Source organism: Erigeron canadensis, chromosome 2 (genome assembly GCF_010389155.1).
Source record: "Erigeron canadensis isolate Cc75 chromosome 2, C_canadensis_v1, whole genome shotgun sequence".
Classification (NCBI taxonomy): domain Eukaryota; kingdom Viridiplantae; phylum Streptophyta; class Magnoliopsida; order Asterales; family Asteraceae; genus Erigeron; species Erigeron canadensis.
The window spans coordinates 22,970,943-22,995,266 of NC_057762.1; the positions used below are offsets into that span (position 1 = coordinate 22,970,943).

A 24,324-nucleotide genomic window follows, 5' to 3' on the forward strand; every position below is an offset into this window, starting at 1 on the left:
TAGTTTGACTAACTTTCAGATCAACAGTTTTGTCAAGCCACTGCACCAAATTTTGTTGGGTACACCCTTGATGATCTCTCTTATACTTATATAACAATTTTTGTTGTTGATTGGTCCTGGACTCATAGTTGATTTTTTTAACACCTTTTAGTAAAGAAGCCATAGTTGATGTGACTTTAAACCTATCCTTGGGCATTTTATAGTGAGGAATTTAGAATCATGTACATTGAACTATCTTTAATTTAAAACAATGCACTTGACAAGTTCATTTAATTTAATGTGTCAACATAAATTAAAAATGAAAATTAAAAAGGGAAATTTTGAAGGTTATATATGAATATCTTTAAATTCATAATTTATTAATTTATCGATATAATAATATGTCGATATATTTATGAAAAAAACCCTGATCCAAACATTATTAATTTATAGAGGTTATACTGTAGTTATTACAATACTTTAAAAGTAAAACAAACTATCTTAAAACATAAAATTAATCAGACTAAAAGAAATGGTGATCAGTGCACGGCTGATCTTCATCAAAGTAATGATGATTTAGAAGGGCATTAGCCGCCACACGATCTCTCAGGATTACTCTTCTTCGTCGTTTAGTTCTGTTGCGGTTTGAACTTTTGGGTTCGTTTTCAAGTTGTTGTTCTCGTTCTTCTTCGGCAGCAAGAGCAGGTAATAGTTCGACGGTTTTAAAATAACATCGCAAAGTGTATTTATTTTTTTATCTGAACTCATGTCGGTATAGCAATTGAGATATATGTTGATAACTAAAAGGAAAATTGATTCTCAAAATATACATATACATACTACATATAGATTTGAATATATAGAGGAGAACATGGTATTTTTTTATTTTTTATTTTTAAACAGTATTTTATTCTACTCATACTTCTACTCCTAAATTACACTTATTATATTACTCATCTATCAATAAAATTTGAAAAAAGAATTATTTTTAATTAACCCATCTAATAAGTTCAATCTCAATTGAGAAAAGTAGAGGCTGGACAATAAATAAACAATTGAAGTACAAAAGTTTGCTTACAAAAAAAAAGGACGGCGACAATCTTCAGCGTCTATCATTCCACCTTGGTTCTTCCACCCCGTTAAGACGTCGATGTTGTAATGGCACCATACCAAGTCGTCGGGGTCGTATCTTCCACTTTGATGACACCATAACCCATTACGAGCACTCTAAGAACCTTTTGTATATCCTTCTTCTCATCAAATGGTGACAAGTTGAAAGCATTCTTTTAAACTTGTCACATATGAGGTTATTACTTTTCAGAAGTGTTCTTTGGTTTTTATCTATAAGTTTTGGCTTCGAATTCTTAGAGTAACAAGTCTACGTGGTTTTTTTATTTTTTTGATTTGTCTAGTTAGAATTCAGGCTCCAAAGTTGAATGTTAAAATTAAAAAGACTAGTTGGTAACTATGAATCTTTTTAAATAAAATGTACATGACTTAGTCGAGGCATTTCGTGACTTTTTCAAATACATCGCATGACAATGTTTTAATATTGATGTTTTGAACCTATCTTTTATGAATATTAATATTTTTAACTAACAGATGACATCTATCGGTGGTTAAACTTCACTAATAATAAGTCAAAATGATGTTTTTTTAACGATATTTTATTTTATTCGTATATTTTTAAATTACATGAATATATATGAGATGTAATTTGAATCACAAGCCAAATAATTTAAGAAACCATGATTATAATCATTTTTAACGTTTTCTTGAAAATTAGACTTGACACTGAACCAGCCTAACAAAATTTTATTGATCGGATTGGAATCGGACCCGGTTTTTTACCATACATATTTCTATCAAAACAATACCACAAATTCTAACTTCATCATAACATAAGTTTAATAATATTAAATTTCAGGATTAATTATTTAAAAGTCAACCAAATTCTAGCTCAAAAGATAATATTCTAATTAAACAAAGTTTATCACCAATAAAATCAAAATTTAAACATATTCAAAATTATTAAAAATAAATGTCCCACATATTACAACATATTAGATTTAATAATACTTGGGCATGGTTGTAGTGGCTAAATATATGTAGTGTTGAAAATGTAAATGGTTCATAGTACCTGTCTACAAATATTAATATTTTTATGAATATTAATATTGATGTTTTGAACCTATCTTTTATGAATATTAATATTTTTAACTAACAGATGACATCTATCGGTGGTTAAACTTCACTAATAATAAGTCAAAATGATGTTTTTTTAACGATATTTTATTTTATTTCGTATATTTTTAAATTACATGAATATTTTTAAATTACATGGTTGTAGTGGCTAAATATATGTAGTGTTGAAAATATAAATGGTTCATAGTACCCTGTCTACGAAACGATGATTATTGTATGTTTCTAACAAGTGTTCAAACGAAATGGTCCTTTCTACTATTATTCTTTTGTCCCTTTCTTTGGCAGATTCAAGTCCACTTAAATGTATATGAGTCAACGATTTGCAATTGTTTACACCAGCCGGTTCATTCGGGCCCGAATTCATTAAGATGTTGTCATTTACAATGAATTTACACTTAATTATGAGGACTATCTATTTTATAACTACATCTGAAATTGCAACAGGTCGAAATTATGGACTTCCATGCTTTTAGAAGATACCTTTCTAATTATAAAAATCACACAATGGTATATCTTCAGAAGAAGCTAAATCCAGACGCATAACTAAGACTGTTACTTTTGTCTTAAGAAAAAACATCTTCATGTTGTTCATCAACACCTATCTCACATATGGTTTCTTTTTCCACGGCATTTAATTTGGATGATGCCTACAATGAACAACAATTGGTTTTAATTGAATTTTGATCAACTTAACACAATCTCATTTTTAATATTATAGCATTATTCTGTATTCAATAACACAAATTTCCTTTTAACACCAAAAGTTTCATTGCATTTGTAATATAAAAGTTTCATTATTTTTGGGATAATAATTTAACAGGCAAGTAAACTAAGCCTATAATATATATAATTAACTGATGATTTACATCCTCAAAATACTAAAACTGTTTAGTTTTTGATAATGACTCTTTTAATGGCCTTTGATGGGGAAAAAAGAAAGGATAAATGATCCAATAATATCTCTTTATCATGTAATGAAGAAGAAAAAGATGATGAAAGATTAATGTTGACAAATTGTTTTTTGATCTAGAAAAGATCATAATATACTGTAACTTAGAAGATATTAGGAGGGAGAGAAAGAAGATTAATTGTCGTGATTTTTATTTGACCTTGTTTAATTAACCTTTATAATTTAGTCAATATTGGATGACATGGATGAGTCTAATGATCACTCCACGTAAGTTAGTAAAGAAACGTTTGTAAAAACTTTATCATTGTAGCATTCCTCATTCAATAATAATCTATACTCTATATTAAAGAAAATACCCCCATGTTGAAAGTTACATGGGGGGGATGTTGAAAATGTCCTCCTATGTAATATTTACACCTACAAGGCTACAACCTTTTAAAATATTTTCACACACATTATTCTCTTAACATTGATAATTAAATTACACTATCAATCCTTTATTTTTCTAAAATATCTCCATTAACCTTTTAAATCAATTACTTTTATATGAATTATCTACGACACTTGACGTCGCATCCACCACCAACACTCGCCTCCACCACCACACCGTCGCCGTCACAACCACCGCTGCATCGCGCGGGTACAATGCTCTAGTGTATTAATAAACATATTAACATAGTCTACTTCATTTGTTGGCAAATAATGTATTACATTACCGTATTAAATGTGCTTCTATGAAGCTATATTAGAAATTGATAGCTTTATTGTAGTCTATTTCATCGTAACATTACATTGTAAGCACCTTTCTATATGTTTAAACCAAACTAAAGTTCAAGTCTGTATATAATTGAATATTTAAGTTATCAATTAAACAATTCATCAAATATATACAAATTCATTCGAAAGAAGGCTAGACTTTACAAATATTACGTAAACGTAAACGTTTAATTGGTTGAGGTTTGTTTTTAATGGGAAAATGTTTTGTCCTTAAAACTTGAAAGAAAAACTTAAAAAAAGGAGGTTTGACTTTTTTTTTACCGGTTCAAAACGGTTCGATTGTCGGTCCAGTCCTGTCCAACCAATCCGGTTCAAGCGGTTCAATCCGGTTCAGTGGCAAGGAACTAACCGGTGACTTTACAACCGGAAATCTTCAAAATCCTTGTCCAACTGCGATCCGCCTTGCTACACCAGATCATTTTCATAATCAGCAATCTAGTAGACAAACAAGTGGATAGGGGTTGATATTTTGCTAGAGATATCAAACAGGCAAAATTAGTTTAATCTATTAATAATGTGGATATGGATCACCTGGCGTGGCAAACTAAATTTCACAACAAAAATAAACATAAGCATTGATTTAAGTTCAACCCAAAAATATCTATACTATATTATAAAAATAATAACATTTTTTATTTTTGATAATATTGAAAATATGTAATATTTTTACCCAAAACCCTTTAAAATATTTTCATTTATACTATCCTCTTAACATTAATGATTAAATTACGCTGTCAGTCTTGTATCATTTAAAATATGTCTATTAACCTTTTACAACAATTATATACACAACTCACTCCACCACCAATAGTCGTCCAACCATCACACCATCGCCGCCACGACCACCGCCGCATAGCACGAGTACCGTGATAGTAATACAAAATAAAAAAATAGAAACAAAACAAAAAAAAATCCAAAAATCTATATTGTTCTTCACCGTCGGGAAACCCACCCACCATTTCACTAAACAAACAAATTTATCATCTTTCTGCCGCCGCATCTCTCTCTCCCTCTCATTTATTTCCGTCGCTAAATTAACAAAACCAGCCTTACTAATAAAAAAATAATAATAATGAGATGGGAAGAATTGGAAGGCGATTCTACTAATCACAATAGCAACCAAGAAGCAGCAGAAGAAGAATATAATAATAATGATACGTCTTATCTCAATTTCGATTACCTCTCTCTCATTTCTAAACCCAAGGTTTGTTCTTTGACTTCTATATCTATATTATATCTATATATTTATTATGTATACAAATAATTTGAGCTGATTTTTGTGTGAATTAGGATTACTATCGAATATTAGAGGTGGATTATGAAGCTACTGATGATGAAATTCGTTCCAATTTTATTCGTTTAGCTCTGGTTAGTCATTCTTTCTTTCTTTCAATTCTCTCATTTCGAATTCGAATACGAAAGTTTTGATTTTTATTATTTTTTTAGGGTTTAAAATTGAATTCTAAAAAACCCCAATTTACCTTTGTTTTTGGATAGAAATGGCATCCAGATAAGCAAAAAGGAGGAGAGGATAGTGCCACATCTAAGTTTCAAGAAATCAATGAAGCTTACCAAGGTTTCGTTTTTTTTTTTTTTTTTTTTTTTTTCCATTTTTCGTTTCTTTGTTACGTGTGTGTATATATATATATCATCTGCATCTTTGTTTATGTATATCACACTAGTATAGTATCTATACAACGATGTTAGAATTGTCGACTAAAGAAACTAGGCTGCCCGTAGGTTATGATGAGAAAGAAAAAAAAAGAGTAGGTTATCCAACCGATTCATTTTTTTAGCCTCTCGTAGGGATGCATTAATTAAAGTAAGAAGTTTTATTTTTTAAACAACGAGTTAGTAGTTAGCATTTGAGACACCACAGTGACATCTAATTGGTATGCGGTGCTCTAACCATGCAAGTCTGGGATGAAACCCAAGACTCTAACCCCCTTATTTTATGTACGTTGAACATATAAATAAGTGTTTAAGAGTATATCAAACTTTTGTCAAGAGTCTATTGTATACCATAACAATGATATCCAGTCCCGACATGAACGGGGCATGGGAGAGGGGGGGGACATAGAGAACCGTATCTTTAAACGAGATGAGGGTAGAGAGATTGCTTCCAAATCAAAAGTTTATTGCATGTATACATACAATGTTTGAATTGTCATATTTGAATATTGGATACACAAAATAGCAACATTAAAAGCTAGGTACATACGACAAGGTTTGGCCAATAATTGAATATATTTCAGGGAACATAACCCTTAAATAGAAAGACCCATGCAGATCACCTCTTCCTTTTATTAGTTTAGTGTCAGAATATACATGTAGAAACACATTCATAAGTACTTTCTAAGTTTCTTTGATACTTCAGAATTTTGGATTAGTTGACTCCCATTATCCACACAATCACACTGACTCTCTTGTGTTCTTGAAACATATAATTTTATAAGTTCATGCGTGTGTATATATACATGAATTAAAATATGTGTGTGATCTTGTTGGTATCTATCTTTGATAGATATTGAGTTTGAGTATATATCATTGGATTGGTTCAAAGATCACATGTTTTTTTTTTTTTTTGGTTGATTTCTTTTGCGACTAGCTTCAGTCTTTATTTATGTGCTCCTATATTCCCCTGACTCTCATAATTAAGATACAAAGCTTAAAAGGTAGACTTTAGAGTCCATAAAGAACTCAATGTTTCCACTTCCACTTAAAAGTTATTTCGTATTTTTTTTAATTACAAATAAGTGCCTGTTGTTGTCATTTGTTTAATGACATGTGCTTAGGATTGATTTGATTAGGGAGCAATGAATGATTATGTTTCTTGTACTGTATACGATAATGTAATCTTGATGATAAATACGACTGTATTTGGCATGGCCTTTTGGCTTTTAGTTTATAAGATACAAAATAGAGTAAGTCAAATATTTTGCAAGGCATGAAACCGTCAATATAGAATTTACAGTTATGAGCTGAGATAGTTACAAAGCTTATAGCCATTTATGATAATCTGAAGCCCAAACAATGCTTTTTGTCATTAATCGGATAAAGCATGGTTAGGGGTATGCAATTTTGTGGGCAGTTGTTCCATTATTCGCAATTCTTTGGGTAATGTGACTGTACAACCTTCAATCATTATCGTTACCATTTCGTACCTTTCCCAAGCAAGCACTTCTGTTGCAGTTGCTCATTTTCAGATCTTTCTACCTTTCAGTGGTTATATGAATATGAATTTGTGGCATATCATGAACAACTTGAAGTTTAGAATCAAACCTTTTCATTGTTCTTCTCTTTGCAGTTCTGAGTGATCCTATTCGCAAAGAAGAGTATGACAAGAAAGGAATGCTATATCTTTACGATTACAACATTGTTGTAAGTATCATCATTACCATAAATTCATAATGTATCACTGACATTAGCCCCATTTCATTAACCTCTTACTGACATTATCACCCAATTGGGAGGGCAGGATTACCTTAACCGTTACAAGGGCCTCATCTTAACATGCAACGGCCTTGGGATGAAGACCTCCATCTTATGAGACAGGGGCTTGGTACATATGGTTACACCCTTGAGGCAGTCGATCTGCTGGCGGTGCAGGTGCACTAGTCATGGATATGCAGTTTTAGATTGATTATTGCTGCAACTATGATGTAAAGCTTTGTATCACTGCTGTCAACTTTGTATTATGGTTAAAAGCTCAACACCCTTTTCCACATATGCCTTATCTAGAGTAGGAATTGGCAAATACAAATGTTACAGTAATACTTAGGATTTGTTGAAAGATTGCTCTGGGAAAGGATTTACCTTGTATGTGAGTTGGTGTTTGATTGCCTGTGCATACTTTTCATTTTATATCTTTATCCAACGCCTGTATGTTATGGGTAAAATGATGATGGCTGGTAAACTATTTAATATATATTATTTTCTACTGCATGAGCGAATGGGGGACAAGAGATTCTGGAATCATTGAACGAGCCAATTTGATTATGTTTAGTTATGTAATGGGATGTCACTCTTGATTGTAACCAAAAGCAAAAAAGGATAAAGATCCCATAGACTTGTGGGTGTTATAAAGCTAATACCATCTCTTCTTTTGCAGCCATGGTAAACTCAATGATATTTTATAGTTTATGGTTTCAAAAGATACCATTTCATCAACCCTGTTGAAGCACTTCTTCGACGGTTCCCGTATGCCCGGCTTGTTGGCCCTCTCTGAAGAATTCATGGGTCGGCGGGCGAGACAGACTGTGGGCGGATGGCGGGCCTCCGTTTTTATTTTCATTCATTTTTCTCGCTAGTTATTAAACTGCTGGAATTATATTTCGCATAATCTAATGAGTTCATTTTATCAGTAACATTTTAATCCTATTTAATTTTATTCCTCGTAGAATGTGCTACAATTGTTGGCCTACATGGGTGATGTTGATTATTAAATCTCACAAAAAATACGCTGGTGTCTGTGATGACCCGGTGGAGGTAGTGTAAGAAATGAAAATAATTGTGACAGTGTGCTAAAATAGAAAATCTAATAATTTAAAGTTATATTAAGGGAATAATGTTTTTGTAGGCTACCCAAATATCGAGATTTTTTCTCTTTTAGGCGAGTTAATACCTAAAATAGTGTAGATGAAAAATAGAATTATCAAAACAGTGTATTTTTATAAACATTTGCCAAAATGGTAAATATTTACTAAAATAGTGTTTTTTTATAGGCATTTAGATGACATTATAAAATTCGTAAACCATATACTAAATTAATAGTTATTTTAGGTCATTACATGCCGAGTAAATAGTAGGCACGGTAGCAAAAAACATGAAATTTTCTAGAAATGAGTTCAATAATTAGATTAAGACATGACAAGACGATAATATTGTACAATCAATCACAAATAAAGAAAATTTGTGTACACGCCTAATTACCCGAATGTTGTATTAAAGAACTAAATATAATCCACATAAGTATGAGAAACGGGTTTGATGCATAGACAGGTTGGGAAATCTTGTTAAAACAGAGTGGCAGGTATCAACCATCCAGAGGTTTGATCTTCTTTGCGGAATCAATTATGATTTTTTTCATCCCAGGGTCTTTCACATTCAATAGTTTCTCGAGTTGATTATAAGCATCAGGTGAAGAAAATTCTGTATTGACCTCTGAGTTAAGGGCAAAGATAACTTCATTAACATCCTCTTCAAGCTGAAGGGAGAAAAGTTTGCCAAACACCTAAAAAAGAGAAAATGGGAAACAATAAATAAATTAATGTTAAAGAATCAGTCCATTGTGTATATAATCTAGTTAGCATCATTAGCAGGTGCCTCTTTGAGTTAGCATCCTTTTCTTGGTCAAAGAAAGTTGGTCAGGTCAATAAATTTTTGGAGGAGACAACTTCAACCATTTGGATAATATCTTTTTTCCCGAACATGTCAATCGCTAAACTTAACCACAATGAAAACGGGTCAAACATATCAAAAGCTTCATCATGTAAAATGAATATAGCCTCAATAATCGTCTTATAATATTGAGTTAGATTATTACTCGAGTAAGATAGTCTTTATAATTGTAAATGATAAATTAATAACTACCAGACTGTCTTTGTAAATGATAGCTACCAAAATAACTACTTATAAATTTATTCATAATGACAAAGAAGTGTTTCTGTGTAGACCGAACCCCAACCCATTTTAACCCATAATAAAATAAGTACTATTTCTGATCAAAATGACAAAACCTACCGTGACTTGTTACCTAACCCCCCCAATTTTACCACCTACACAGATAAAAGCCGTTAAGAATGAACGGCTAGAATGCAATGTTAAGCGAAAATGATGTGTCTGGAATGGGCTCTTACCGCTTTCATTCTTGATATAACCATTTCTTTGATAGCTTGTGATCGAGATACCAGATTTATAACAAAAAGACCTTCCTCAGACAGAGAACTTTTAACCGTTTTCAAAAAAGACTCCTCAACAAAGTCTGCAGCAGGACAGGTCATTCCAGAACTACACAAAAAGAAGTGGAAGATAACTTCAGAGTGTACACAAACAACTAAACGACAAAGAGAGAATGTAACACAACGCTGAGTTTACTGTATTCTTAATTTTTTTTTTTAATGAAGAAAGGAAAGGAATAGGAAGAGAAAATTTATAAATTACATAAGATTTTTTTAAAAGGTGGAAAGGAGATGAGAGGGGAAGATAAGGAGGGGAAGTTACAGCGTAAATTGCTTCAACACTTTTCCTCTCAAAATTGGGCTGATTTGTTCCCTCTCCTTTCCTTTCCTTTCTTCATTAACAAAAACTAAAGAATACAATAAGAGCTACACCAACCTCGAGTCTGGAGAGTCAACATCTATTATAAGTATATCTAGTTTGTCATTGCCTTTATCAGCTGCTTTACCAGTAATGTCTAGTTTGTCATTGTTTTCATTAGCTGCTTTACCAGTAACATCTCCCACAAACTTGATCCCATCAGTGACATGTACCTAATATGTTCACCAAAATTCAAAGCGGATTACTGCCTATTCAGAGTAATGACTGAAAACGATATCTAATGTAGAGAACTGGATAAATAGATGATAACAACTGATGAATAACCTTTAAACGTTCATCTTCTCTGAAACCAAAATAGTCCCTTGCAAGTTCTACAACTACTGGATCTAACTCTGCAGCCTGAAGTACCAGTTGAAAAAAGTTATATTACGGTTCCTTTTGTTTTTTTGAACAAGCCATTAACCTGAAACTTTCATATTACCTCAATTTGTAGAAATGGAATGCATCCATGAAGAAACATAGGAAGTAGCCCAGCACCAAGACCAATTACAACTGCCCTAACCTGAAAAGTAGAATATTTAGCTATATATGGAAGGATGCAAACAGTCAATTGACTCCACATGTGATACAGGACTACCATTATCTACCCTTGGACATATTTCTGAAACAGGAAGCAATACTTCCCTTTTCATTTGCTCACAGACGTAACAATGGAAGTGACAGGATGGGGGTTCACTTACAGGTCAAGAAAGAAACTGATCAAATTGGGTCATTCTTAGCAAGGGGAATTGGCCCGTACAAACCTAATTGTCCATATTATAATGTATAATAATGCACTAAATCACTAATTATGATTACATGAAAAAATGATAACACTCATAATCTAATCATTTAGATAAACTGCTTAGGAGATTGAAAGCATTATATAAGACCTAGGCCGACTTCCAACCTGTTCCACCCATATGACCTATTCCCCTTGTAGCTAAATGTTTGTGTTCAACCGGTTTGAAATAAAACATAAGTTAACAAACATTTGAAATTTTACCTTAAATATATAAACGACAAAAGAACAAAGATCAGAATTACCCAAAGAGCATGAAGAACTAAGACAACTAACATTTATATTTAGGTACAAAAATAACAGATGGAGTAACGTAAATGCATAGGAACATAAGCGAAAGACTTCAATCAAAATAAGGTAAATGAAAAAATTTATTACCGGTCTTCTAGATGATGCCATTCTATCCAGGTGTGATGAGATCAGCATAAAACCAGATATAATCCCTGAATGATAAGAGCTAGCTAAATAGCCGTGATCAACACTCAAATCATTGTCTGCATCCCTTAGATGGCATAAAATCAGAGCCCAAACAAATGATACCCATGGAAAAAAGAAAAAGAAAAGGATGCCAACCATCTGCTGCTAATGACACGTTAGAATCAGTCGTCTGAGTTCCTTTCTTCTTTGATTTGGAAGAACCTGACTTATTGTTTTTGTCAGAAACAGTTTGTAGAGACCTTTCTCTTGTTAGCAAACCTTCAGACTGTATCAAGTTTTCTGATCTTTCAAAAGTTAGCCGGCGATATATAAGGTCCTTCGAGAAAAATATTTGACCAAGTTCACTGTCAACTTTTTCGTATATCACGTCATCAACAGTTATTTCACCAGTCAACGGAGATGTGACCTACAAACAAAACAAAAATCATAACTCAGCACAATAAATATCATCTTGAAGTACCATACACTAATAATGGACCATTTGGTTTACCCTTTTTTACACTAATAAAGTAATAATGGACTATTTAGTATTTACAGAAGACCAATACCTGGTGAACAGCTTTCCTCTCCTTAATCCCATCACTTGCTGCCATGAATCTAAACAAAATTTCATCCACACAAACACATATCAGCATAAACATCTTTCTTAAGGTAAGATTTTAAGATCACATTGGCATAAGATACTGCAAAACAACGTACGGAATTTGAGCTGGGTCCTTGATATTAGCAGGCGCTAGTTGTTTAACAAGAGGAGAAAGATCCTTCTGAAGAGAAATATATATATATACATATATATAAGCTTCGTTCTATTAATAGGCATGGATAGACTTGTGACAAATAAATCAATCATAATACAATTACTTGCCTGTAATTCCTCACTGGTTGTACCAGTATGGCTAGAATCTAAGAAAACCTGAAACGAATGGGTAAAGTTTAATTTGGGTGGTCCAAGTCAATGGTGAGTTTAGAGATAGGTTTATATGCTTGTGATATTAAACGCAGCTACCATTATCAACCGAGCTGACTTTGAACTTTCAACAATCATCCATTGCCCTTCTTCTGAAGCGTAGAGCCATTCTTGAGACCGGGTCTGAAATCTATAATATAGTTACAAATTTCATAATGAAAACTACACAATGAATTGCTTGCTTTATTGAATTGGTGAGAGCCCAGACTACAGCTAAATGCAATAAGAACAATAATGCGGGAGAAAAAGAATAAGCTTTTATAAGTCATCAATCAAAAATTACCATCATTATGGTATTTTCAACTATATATACAAAGTTTCAGGATGTAAGATGAAAGACTGACCTTGGGCACAAAAAAGACACCGCAATTATATAAAAAATCATCAGAGTTTTGCTTAGCATCTAGAAGTACAGTTTTGTAGCAGAAGCGAGACTCGCCAGGTTCTCCTAAAGTAAGTTGTATCCGACGACCAGGACTAAGTTCTGAAAGATCCCCTTTGACTCCTATTTTTAGGTCTTCAAGTGAGTACAATATATCATTACCACTGGACCACTTTGCTCGAACTTTGTTCTCAGTTTCAAGTGCTTCAAACATCCCACTGGCCTATATATATATATATATATGTAGTACTTTAATGTCAAATATTACAACAAAATATACTCTATGAATACAAAAGATTTGTGTACCTGATCACCACTTCCAAGTGTATCACGATAGAAAGACGTCAATACCATCTGCAGAACAGTGGGATTTGCTTTCTCAGCAACCAACATAAAAGTTCTTAAATCTGACCTCTTAGATGGTTTTTGAGGCAATACATGAATACTGATCTTCCACCCATACCGGAACTTGGGGAAAAACATGCCTAAAAGAACACAGAGAAATTGAAGTGTAATAACTAAGACCACAAGGTGATAAAAAGCTATTCAAATTTCTCAAGTGATTAAAAAAAAAAGTTTTGCGATGAAAGGTGTAAGTTCAAGAATTGCAAAATTCAACACAAAAAAGGAATCTATGTGAAACGATACCTAAAACATGAGATTCTGCAAGAGTTAGACATATAAACTTTCCACCTTCTTTTAGTACCCTCTTTACCTGGCATTAAAAACCGAGTGTTAATTCACATATTATCAGTTAGGCAGCATCCACTTTTATGGAACACACAACAAAGAAATATATTATTTGGAAGCTTATACTTAAAATAGACTCCAAGAGACCTCTGATACATATCGATTCCCAAGCATAGGGCCAAGCGCAGGCTCCATTAAAGCATCTAATCCTCCCTTATCAAGAACAACATCAAATGATTTATCTGCAAACTGGAAACAGCAGCAATCAGAGACAAAAAAAATGTTCTTTTATGATATTAAAGAACTGCATTGCCTTAGAGAGTGAAACCACCAACAAGGTGCTATAGTGGTCAGACATTACTGTCCTCACAAGGTCCAAGATTCGAATCTCACTAGATAAAAATCCTATGGGTGGTCGGGGGAAGTATTCGTAAATGATAACAGGGTTAGCCCAGTTAGGCCGCATACATCTGAATCAGACTTGCCCTCCATGGGTAACTTGAACAGGGAAACCTCATATGTTTATTGTCTTAGAGGAGCGAACCTCCTATTAGCCTAACATGTCATTAAGTTAAAATATAATCTGCTTAATAGTCCCTTTTTTAGACTTGTGGGTAAAGTTTTTTGTAATTCAATATATTTTATAGAATTCATAACAACTTAATTATATCATGATTTGCCCGTCATCAGTGTATATGTTGACCATGTTGCCAGACATTGTGTTTGTGTTTATAAAATAGATTATGCGTCTAAAAACTACGTTTTGAAAAAGCATATCCCTACCCGCTTTTCCAAAACTGTGTTTTCTCGCTAGTTAAAGGCATATAATCACTTATTTTGACAGAAACATTTTTCCATTATTTGCATTATACAAACGCAATAATCAGATAATCAGCTCAAAACGCAATCACAAACACCCTCTAAATTGACATTTTGGATTAGTGATGATACCTGCATAGCAGTCATATCCATGACCCGCCAACGCATACAAGGGCGAGACCTGAGATTCCTCTTCAACATATCAGCAATGACAACTTTAGAAAAATCAATGTTAGTTATACTCTTAAACCCTGCATCATCGTATAAATGTTCGGAGAGCCTTGAATTCCCACACCCAGGTACCAGAATCTGAACCTCTGAGACCACCCGAGTACTGTTTTTTTCTTCTCCGAGGATTTCGGAAACAAGTAAATGATGGAGCTGAGGCCACTCAGCGTACCACTCAAAAGGGTCGTCAGTGCCTTTTATACTGAAGAACTTATCCCAGTTTTCTTTGCTTGTGAAGTCATCTAATGTGCTTAATAGCTCTGCTTCTTGTTTTTTCCCTTTTCTTTGTTTTCCTTTTCCCATATGTGTGTGTGTGTTCCGGTGACCGGGCTTTTGTTATTGGCCAGATATATTTGACGGCGAAAAGAAGGGTGAATTGGTTGGGGTGGGTTTTGTGTTTTTGTTTGGTTTGGTATTTTACATGTAAACTTTTTATATTAAACACCCAGTTTAACGGGTTAATTATATGTAATGAATCAAATAAAAGTTACATTTACATAATAAAAAAGTGTAAAAATTATTTACACTTCCCCGATAATTAAACTTTTTTTTTTATGAAAAAGGGAATGGATAAATATATGATTTTACTACAATGGAAAAGAGAAAAATGAACATATTTCATTGTTAATTTTTTCTATCTTTTAACAATCATATATATAGTGTATATATATTATTTATTTTTAAAATTTTTGGTTCTTTATTTGTCAGTTTAATAAAACAAGATATATATTTTAAGTTATGATTAAAATATAAAACAAACCCACGTATTTTTTAATTAAAAGTTATTGTGTATATGATAACAACTAGTTATATTACCCAAGCGTTGTTCTGGTGACAAAATGTTGTCAAAGATCTTATACAGGTGGGAGACACATTCGTTTGTTTTTTATTTAACACATGTCTAAAAATGTATTGTTGCATATAAACGTAAAACTAAAAAATAAAAAAATAAAAATTTGAATGTTAATCATGTAACAACTATATATGATTAATTGAGAAAAATAAAAGACAAATAAAAATGTGAATAAACCGAAAAAGAAAGATGAAACATACTAATAGTATACAATTATATGTGAAACACACAAAGAAATAAAAAAAAAAAATACCATACAAATTGTTGTAGAAAGCAAAAGACACATGAACGCGTATACGAACTTAAGTCGTAGAATAAGTTGTAAAAAGTCAAAAATTACTAAGAGAACGACAATTTTAGTTAAAAGTATAAAATAAAAATAAAAACGTAAAACAAAAAAACGAACGTACGCCTTTTAGTTAAATTGGGAAACCAATACACAATACCAAGTTAACACGAATACTATATACTCTAACACCCTTTAGAAAAATAGACCAGATTTGCAACAACTCTTGTAACTCTCGTTAAACACTCAAATAACATATAATGATTATTAACACCCGCTAGAGAAAATAACCTTACGGGGACCTCATTTACAGGTGTTATGTAATTTTCGTAAACACCCAAAGAGAACCTAACAACCATTAGCGCTAGTTAGAATTTTTTTGATGATATGACCTTTACTTCAAAATATTTAACGACAAGGACTATTTTCACTAAAAGAGAGGAGTGCACAAAAAACGATATACATACGAGGTATATCCCTGCACTTTGCCCGGGAAAATATTACGTTTATTGTCCAAAATAACATGTAAACTTTATAACATGTTTTCAGAAATATTATGCAATTTATTAGGTGAGTAATACTATGTAGTAGCATAGGATAACTTTAAAAATGTAACAAACTTAGAAAAATGATATAACGCAATTAACTTTGTGAATGTCGCTAGATGTTCCCAAGTCGACCGACTAGTGAGTTGTGAGTACTCGGGAGGTCAAAGCGGCCAACTCGGGGAGTACTCGGATTAGTCGAATGACTCGGGTCGACTAGGCGCCTTGCCTTGTAGCGAGTACTCGGATCAACTCGCTGAGTTTTACGATTTCTTGAATCCCTTTTGTTAGATGAGCTTAGTATATTCGAAATCTCATCTTTGAGCCGAATGCTAAGGTGTTGAGCATTTAGGGCATCAGTTCACCTTTGGATTTGATTTTGGTGCTTTCGACATAACTTAGGAGGGCTACGAGTAATTGAGAACACGAAATGAATTCTTCATTTCGTGTTTATTTCTTCCTTCTCAATTTCACCATTGATGCAAGTCTCTTTATATGCTACTTGTTTTTAAAATTGGTTTTCAGTCACTTGATTGCAAGAATCTCCTGTATCTTTCTTATATATTGGTGTAAATCGTGTGAAACAGCAACATGAAACACTATATGTGGATTACCTTAAAAAAATAAACCCAGAAGAGGGCTATAATTCTATAAAGAAGAAGAAAAAAAAAACATACCCATGAAAAGTGCTGACAAAAAGAAACACATTTTCAAAAATTGTTAGTTCATATCCGTTTCAACAATTCTTACTTTCTCTTACTAATACATCAAGAAGTTCAAATGTTGCAAGCAACCTTCTTTCCCTACACATTACCTCAATAAGCTGACTCCATACTCTTGGTTCGGGGTTGAACCCCATTTGCACCAACACAACCAATACCATGGCTGCATCAACAGCCTTTCCCCCTTCACAAAGATTAACCAAAAGCTCACTCGACGTAGCAAAATGGGACACAAATCCTCTACTCGCCATCACACCTACGTACCAACTCAGTTGCCTTCTACGCGCAAATCCCCTAACTTGACAATAGAATTCAAGACAATTCTATAGCTTGACTTATCAATAAACACCTTCATAAGGCAACTTTTGTAACATTTCAAGAGTTTCATATGTTCTATCATATCTACAAAGTCCCACAAGTATTATAAGTAATGGTGTCGCCTTTACAAGCTTGTACTTCCATTTCTTTGAGAAACCCGATCGCTTCATCAATTTCACCAGCTCTACACAAACAATTGATCAAAATGGTGTAGCCAATATGGTTGTAACCCCACACCTTTCATTTCATTAAATCCTTATTGGCCAAGACATTTGCTAACAGCTTTTAGGGACGGTTTTTCATGAACAATAGGTTGGATTGCAATAGACATCTCAACAACCCTTTCATGAAGTAAAGACTTTGAAAAATGAGTCATGAGATCAAGAAATATACTTTCATGAAACTTGCAAGTTTCATAGTTCATTTCATGAAGAACAGAATCGACATCTTCATATTTCTTTAAGCGGCCAAGCTTATGTAGTGTAACAGCGTAAGTAGGGTGGTTATGACTAAAACCCTTTTGAGTAGCTACCATGATTTTCAGAACACAACGCGGATTTTTTTCACGTTTGATCAACGTGATCGATAGCTGACTCGTGAAAAATATACTTGGATCTTTTAGGGGCTTCTGCTAAAGGTTCTTTTGGAGGGTCGGGTTTTGGTGACCTGGCTCTTATGTAATTAAGAGGAGAGATCCATGGAACTACAGAAGGTTCTTTAGAAGCTGTGGAGAACCGACGAGCCGGTCCATTTCTTTTTTTTTTTTATAAAAATGGCGTCATTAGTTAATGGTGAAAATGTAATTCTTAACCGCTACCATTCTGCAGTCCAAACAAACTAATTCCTGCCAGATTACACACAAAAAATGCAGGAGCAAGTTTGAGAAATGACTTGCAAGGTTGAAGTTCCCTTTCTATCTTAGATAGAATCTGACAGCAATCTCTTTACACCGTTGTGGTAGGGGTAACTATGTCTACATCTTAACCTCCCCATACACCGTCGAAGTATTGGGACCCAAACCCGTAGAAGACGGCATTGGGTGCGTACTTGCTCTACTTTTGCCCGAATGATTTGATGATATCTGAGGTTGACTAGATACTACATTACCGTATGAAAAATGTAATTGTTTTATTAACGATTGATTTCTACACTGCTCATTTCACTTTGTGAATCAGATATAACAATGATCCGGGAAATATTGTTGCACCATGTAAATAGAAGTAAAATCACCCAGAATTTTGTGAAACAAGACCTTTTCAAACCTTAAACGTATTTAGAAATTAAGTTATAAGAAAGACCAGCGGTGCGGTTATATTCTGTAATGTACAAACGTTTGATAGTAAGAAACAACCTCTAGAAGTAGATAGACTATCAAATTAAAATTCTTTAGTCTTTACTATATGATAACTGAGAATAAGTATGAGATTCCTTATGAATCTAGTATACATTATGATATTTGATCTACTAGAGTATGAAGTTGAGATTCCTTATGAATCTTATATACATTATGATAATTTGATCTACTACATTATGAAGTATGAGATTCCCTATGAATCTAGTGTACATTATGATAATTCAATCTTCGGTAGTATGTGAAATTCCTTATAAATCTAGTTTACCCCTAAAGCCTGCAAAATGAATAAATAATCATATGACAAAATCATAAACAGATAATAACAATTAACAAAGCAATGCTGGTGTGTAATTACGAGATTGCATATGAATGTAGTGCACTAATAACGAAGTGATTATAAATGTATATATATAAGAAAAAACATGGCTTTCCATCCATTTACAGGGTCAGTTTGGGCTGCGGACGTGCAAGTTACTCAGCTGTACTACCCGAAATCTCATCCTATTTATCACTATCAATGATTAAGTTTGTAAATAAACTAACTGGAAGTAGACGCATTTACCTTTTAAGCTTCCAAAGATACACAACCATTGTTACGTATATCCAATCCTTTACATGGCTCAATGATACAAACAGGAAATGTCTACATCGGCGATTGAGAAACACAGCACCACAAATTCCCCAAAATCCAACAGCAAATCCAACACCTATTCCTATGTAATACGATTTCCAAACTTCACTTTCTTCTTCTTCTTCTTCTTCTTCATCTTCATGCTTTCCATGATCATGTATAACCCCGCATTCTAGCGTTAGTGGAAGTCCACACAGTAGAGGGTTACCACTATAGGAGGAAGAATTGAAGCTTTGAAGTTTATCCCCATTGTCAAGTGGGATTTTTCCTGAGAAGTTATTGTTTGAGAGGTCAAGATAACCTAAAGAATCTACCCATGACAAGCTCAAGGGAATACTTCCGGAGAATTCATTGCGTGACAAGTCAAGAAATTCAAGTGATTTTAACTTCCCGATATCTTTTGGGACTTGTCCGTGAAATTTGTTACCAGACAAATTTAACGACACCAATTCAGTAAGATTAGTGATCTTATTGGGGAGTATTCCAGAAAAGTTGTTGTTTGAAAGATCAATGCTCTTAAGTAGCACCAGAATACTTCTTCCAAACTCACGAAGTTTTCCTTTCCATGCAACCAATGCTATGTCAGTGAATAGACCTTCTTCTGTAGCTTCTATGATGGTCTCTCCGGAATTGGGTTGAAGTGAGCGATATATTGCCCCTGCCATATTTGTGTATTCACTTCGCCCATAGACATATTTAGTAGTAGCATATGACGAATAAAAATGGGTACACATGTCATACCCAAACGGTTTCGTGAACATAGCTGTAAGGTTACCAACACATTCAGGAATGTTGCCTGATAATTTGTTCTCAGAAAGGTCAAGAAATTGAAGTTTATACAACCAACATACTTGCGTAGGTAGCGTACCTAAGAATCTATTGGATCGTAGAACAAGAACATATAAATCGGTTAGTCTTTCCCCTATCCATGCAGGTATCATGCCAGATAAGTTGTTTTCCCCAAGATCTACAAACCTTAGTTTTGTGCAGTTACTCAAGGACAGTGGAAGTTCACCAATAAAGGTGTTGTTTCGCAAATACAATGCCTCGAGGCGAGATAAGTTTCCCAAAGAAGAAGGAATTTTTCCAGACAATTTGTTATTGGATAGATTAAGAATTGTTAAGTTGTTTTGAAATTTCGACCAGCAATCAGGAAGGTTCCCTGTGAACGAATTGTTTGAGAGGTCAATCAAAGTTATTGCCTTGTCAATTTGGCACAAGAAAGAGATGTTTCCGGAGAGCTTGTTTCCAGAAAGGAGTAATGCGGCAAGTTTAGAAGGAAAAAGTGGTGCAGTACCTACAAATTGATTGTCACTCAAATCTATTCCAGGATATTCATCGAAGTCTACCTTTATATCTGGTATCACATCTTTTATCTCATTTGAAGAGATGTTAAGAAAATTCAATCTAGATGGTAGGTGATCCCAGAACCATGAAGGAATTCTATGTGATATTCCAGCACTTGAAATATCGAGATATGTAAACATATGTTGAGTTTTGAGCCAGATAGGGAAATGAGGTCCTAACTTGCAGGATTGCAATTTTATTGTCTCCACTTGAGAAGGAATGGACGTCAACTCAAGCAAAAAAGAATTGAAAGACAAATCCAAATAAGTTAACAGGGTGAGATTTTGAAAATGAAGGTCCGAGATTACACCATTAAGGGAGTTGGATGAAGCATCAAGATAATCAAGATTTGAAAGCTGTCCCACACTGATGGGCAAGTGCCCAGTTAAATTATTTTCAGACAGGTCTAAGGCTGACATCAATGGACATCCGGTGAAGTCAGGGATATTTCCGTTAAAAGAGTTGTTATTAACGTAAAGATAACGAAGATTTGTTAGTTTGCCTATACTCTCGGGCAAGTCCCCAGTAAAATTATTACTTGAGAGGTCTAAGGTGTACAGGGATGGATATCCTGTGAAGTCAGGTATGTTTCCATTCAAAGAATTGTGACTAACATTAACAGCAACAAGATTTAGAAGTTGATTCACACTCGTGGGTAAGTTTCTAGTAAAATCATTACTAGAGAGGTCTAAGATTGCCAAAGATGGACATCCCGTGAAGTCAGGTATGTTTCCATTGAGAGAATTGTTACTAACGTCAAGATAATCAAGATATAAAAGCTGACCCACAGTACTGGGCAAGTTTCCAGTTAGATTGTTGCTACGGAGGTTTAAATACATAAGATTAGTCAAATCTCCAAGGGAAGTAGACATGGATCCACTTAAACCTTTATCAGAAAGATCAAGTATGATCACATGCCGAGTGTGGTTACAATCAACGCCCACCCATTGGCAGCAATCCTTCTTTTTTTCTTCGCTTCCCCAATTATGAAGAAATCCAAAGACATCATCAAGGTGGTTTTTAAGAATCAATAGCGCTTGCCTCTCCTTTTCAATGCAGGAACTCGATACGGTTATGTTGGCATCTTCCTTGAGCCCACGAGTAAAAACTCCACCATTCATAAGAATTATATATAGCAGTAAAAACACAAGAGTAGGCTTCATATTATGTACTCTACTATTATGATATTGAAAAGAGCTTAATTAACTTACTTCAGGTGTTGATCGATCAAGACCAAAAGCAATATAGCATTAGCAGCAACACCGGTGAATTGAAGACAATTGGTATATCACTAGAGATTTTTAGAGTAGATATTTCGCTTCGAGACATATATATGTATATATATATATGGGAAAAGTGAGTATGAGGTTGTTCCCCATCTAAGCTTAGATGGGGAACCCTCACATTTGTTTTTTATAATCATGAAAATCATGGGGGCATGTATTTGTTTTAAATTCAAACAAATAATAAAATATTTGTATGTAAGGGGTTCCCATCTAAGCTTAGATGGGAAACAACCATATACTCACTTTTCCTATATATATACTAGCATTGTACCCGCGCGATGCGGCGACGGTTTGGTCATGACGACGACGGGTGGTGGTGACGGCGGTCGTGGTGGTGACGAACTATTGTTGGTGGTGGGTGTAAGTAATTGATGTAAAGATATAGTGAAGATATATTAAAAGATAAGGAATTGATGATGTAAATTAATTAATCAAGGGTAAAGTGGTAATTTTACATCTAACACTTTTATGAGAGAAAAAATGATAATTATTATAAGATAGTATAGATATATGGGTTGGCTATAAGGAAGATTATAGCATCTATCATGAGGACTTTTGTCCTCACCATAAATCTTTTTGTTGTAATGCATTATTTGCCTTATTGGACAAAAATCCAACTTCTTGTGTAACATTTTCAACATGCTACTAATGCATAAACCAAAATAGGGATCCACATTCCAAAATTTAATTTTTTCTTTTTTATTTAATAAACAAAAATAACCGTTAATTAACTATTTTTAATTTTTAATTAATATATATAGTCGTCTATACATTCCAGTCAGTTAATACACTCAGCATCTAAGTAAAAAAAAAAATAGGTGCCAAACTGCCAATATGTCAAGAATTGCTTCACAAGCCTTGTCTTCTTAAACCTTAACGTGAGGAGCTTGGGTCGTACCACTTAAACAATAGCCTCCACTACTTGACCCCAATTTCGAAAAAATTATAGAGATTATGTGATAAATTTTTCGAGGACTTAGTTATAATTTTAATTAGGACCTACCTTCACATCCTGTTCTTATATATATGGAGATAAAAATTCTGTTGATATTTTGCTTATGTTACCGGAAATGAAAACAAAAGGTTTTCCGGCTGACTTATGAAGAAGGACGAAGGAGAAGGAAGGTACAGGAAGAAGATAATATATGACTTGTATGGTCAAATTCAAAGTTGCTGTATTTTTATTATTATTCTACAGTATTATTAACAATTTTCATTTAAAACCTTAGACTATTTAAAATTTTCAAATATTCAGAATAGTTATATATGTTTCAAATATTACACTTACCTCCTTTTTAATTTCAATATTATGATTGAACTATTGAGTTTAGCCGAGGAACATTTAACATTTTAAGTTAGATTATTTATATAAACTTTTGATATTATATTTGATTTTATAAAGCGTTGTTGTAGTTACATCAATTAATGCGTACAATCATGTATATAGGCTAGGATTCATATAATAACTATTCACATATAAACATAAGTAATTATAAATATAATTTGATAATAATGTGAATTAATATATTCACATATGAACATCAACTCATTATTCATTTGATTTATAAAAATTACAAGCAGTATTTTAAGGGCCTATTTTTTATATGAGCCGGTGGGAACCTAAACTTTTTCACATTCTCAAAAACAACCATGGATAGTGTATGTTAATGTATGCATTATTAAACAATAGTAAAACTTCCCCTGGCTATATCGAATTCAAGTTTGTATGTTAGTATATTGATCTAATAGGTCGCTTCGACCCGTTTCATTTTTCTACCTCAACTAAGTCGTTCAAGGACCTACGTAAGTTAAAATCCTAGATTCGTTACTGCTTGACCCTTGGTGCGATTGTAATAGATCTTCATATTGGGTGGTTGCATGGACACACTTCTCGTGATGTGGACTTTTCAACTTCTTTTCTTTTTGGTCAAAGATATCCATAATCCTCACAATAGAACTATACTGATGGCTCTATCGTGACAACCTTGCATTGGGCCTATAGCGACGCTCTTGGGTGTATTGGGAGACTTTTGTCCTCGCTTTAGGTCATTTTTGTTGTAATCGAAGACTTGACTTAGTTACAGAAAATGCCAACTTACTGTGGTACATTTCCACATACTGATCATGCATTAAACAGAAGGAAGGATCCATATCCAAAACAACGAAAAAGATATCCTCGAAGAAAGTGGTCCATGTTTGGGGTAGAATTTTCACTATTAGGATCTTGAATAAAAATTGTACTTAAGTCCTTCTAGGATAAATACGTAATACTGTGCACTGTTAAAGGATCCTTGATCCTATAAGAATAAGAACCCCATATTACATAACAGTATTATCATGATACAATGGGATCTTGATATCTTCAAGGTCTGTGATTCTACTAACAAATATATGTCAAGTGTGTCAGATATCATTTGCAGGACTAAAGTCAAAGACGTGTTACAGAAAGAAAACGTGTTACAACGGA

The 24,324-nt window shown here is 33.6% G+C and overlaps 3 protein-coding genes and 1 pseudogene across 3 annotated transcripts; 1 reads left to right on the plus strand and 3 right to left on the minus strand.

Moving 5' to 3' along the window:
* Positions 1-4,806: 4,806 nt before the first annotated feature.
* LOC122586975 (dnaJ-related protein SCJ1) lies at positions 4,807-7,735 on the plus strand. The gene is made up of 5 exons (XM_043759025.1): positions 4,807-5,075; positions 5,162-5,239; positions 5,369-5,447; positions 7,179-7,252; positions 7,350-7,735. The coding sequence occupies exons 1-5, from the start codon at positions 4,944-4,946 to the stop codon at positions 7,419-7,421; spliced, it is 435 nt and encodes a 144-aa protein (XP_043614960.1). The 5' UTR covers positions 4,807-4,943; the 3' UTR covers positions 7,422-7,735.
* A 967-nt stretch (positions 7,736-8,702) lies between these two features.
* LOC122586974 (eEF1A lysine and N-terminal methyltransferase) lies at positions 8,703-14,910 on the minus strand. Its single transcript, XM_043759024.1, has 16 exons — positions 14,420-14,910; positions 13,616-13,717; positions 13,427-13,493; positions 13,085-13,263; positions 12,741-13,001; positions 12,436-12,519; positions 12,295-12,342; positions 12,129-12,193; positions 11,978-12,026; positions 11,565-11,835; positions 11,370-11,485; positions 10,632-10,712; positions 10,475-10,549; positions 10,208-10,362; positions 9,730-9,880; positions 8,703-9,104 (listed from the first exon to the last, which is right to left on the minus strand). The coding sequence occupies exons 1-16, from the start codon at positions 14,816-14,818 to the stop codon at positions 8,907-8,909; spliced, it is 2,301 nt and encodes a 766-aa protein (XP_043614959.1). The 5' UTR covers positions 14,819-14,910; the 3' UTR covers positions 8,703-8,906.
* Positions 14,911-16,935: 2,025 nt separating this feature from the next.
* Positions 16,936-18,232, minus strand: LOC122587888 (annotated as a pseudogene).
* Positions 18,233-18,605: 373 nt separating this feature from the next.
* LOC122589583 (receptor-like protein EIX2) lies at positions 18,606-21,847 on the minus strand. Its single transcript, XM_043761888.1, has 2 exons — positions 19,156-21,847; positions 18,606-18,867 (listed from the first exon to the last, which is right to left on the minus strand). The coding sequence occupies exons 1-2, from the start codon at positions 21,732-21,734 to the stop codon at positions 18,861-18,863; spliced, it is 2,586 nt and encodes an 861-aa protein (XP_043617823.1). The 5' UTR covers positions 21,735-21,847; the 3' UTR covers positions 18,606-18,860.
* Positions 21,848-24,324: the final 2,477 nt, after the last annotated feature.

Coding starts and splice junctions, on each gene's coding strand:
- LOC122586975 (XM_043759025.1), top strand. CDS start 4,944: ATGAGATGGGAAGAATTGGAAGGCGATTCTACTAATCACAATAGCAAC. Junction 5,240..5,368: donor ATTTTATTCGTTTAGCTCTG/GTTAGTCATTCT, acceptor GTTTTTGGATAG/AAATGGCATCCAGATAAGCA. Junction 7,253..7,349: donor TTTACGATTACAACATTGTT/GTAAGTATCATC, acceptor TTGGGAGGGCAG/GATTACCTTAACCGTTACAA.
- LOC122586974 (XM_043759024.1), bottom strand. CDS start 14,818: ATGGGAAAAGGAAAACAAAGAAAAGGGAAAAAACAAGAAGCAGAGCTA. Junction 13,002..13,084: donor CACTTGGAAGTGGTGATCAG/GTACACAAATCT, acceptor ATATATATATAG/GCCAGTGGGATGTTTGAAGC. Junction 12,343..12,435: donor AGTCAGCTCGGTTGATAATG/GTAGCTGCGTTT, acceptor CATTCGTTTCAG/GTTTTCTTAGATTCTAGCCA.
- LOC122589583 (XM_043761888.1), bottom strand. CDS start 21,734: ATGAAGCCTACTCTTGTGTTTTTACTGCTATATATAATTCTTATGAAT.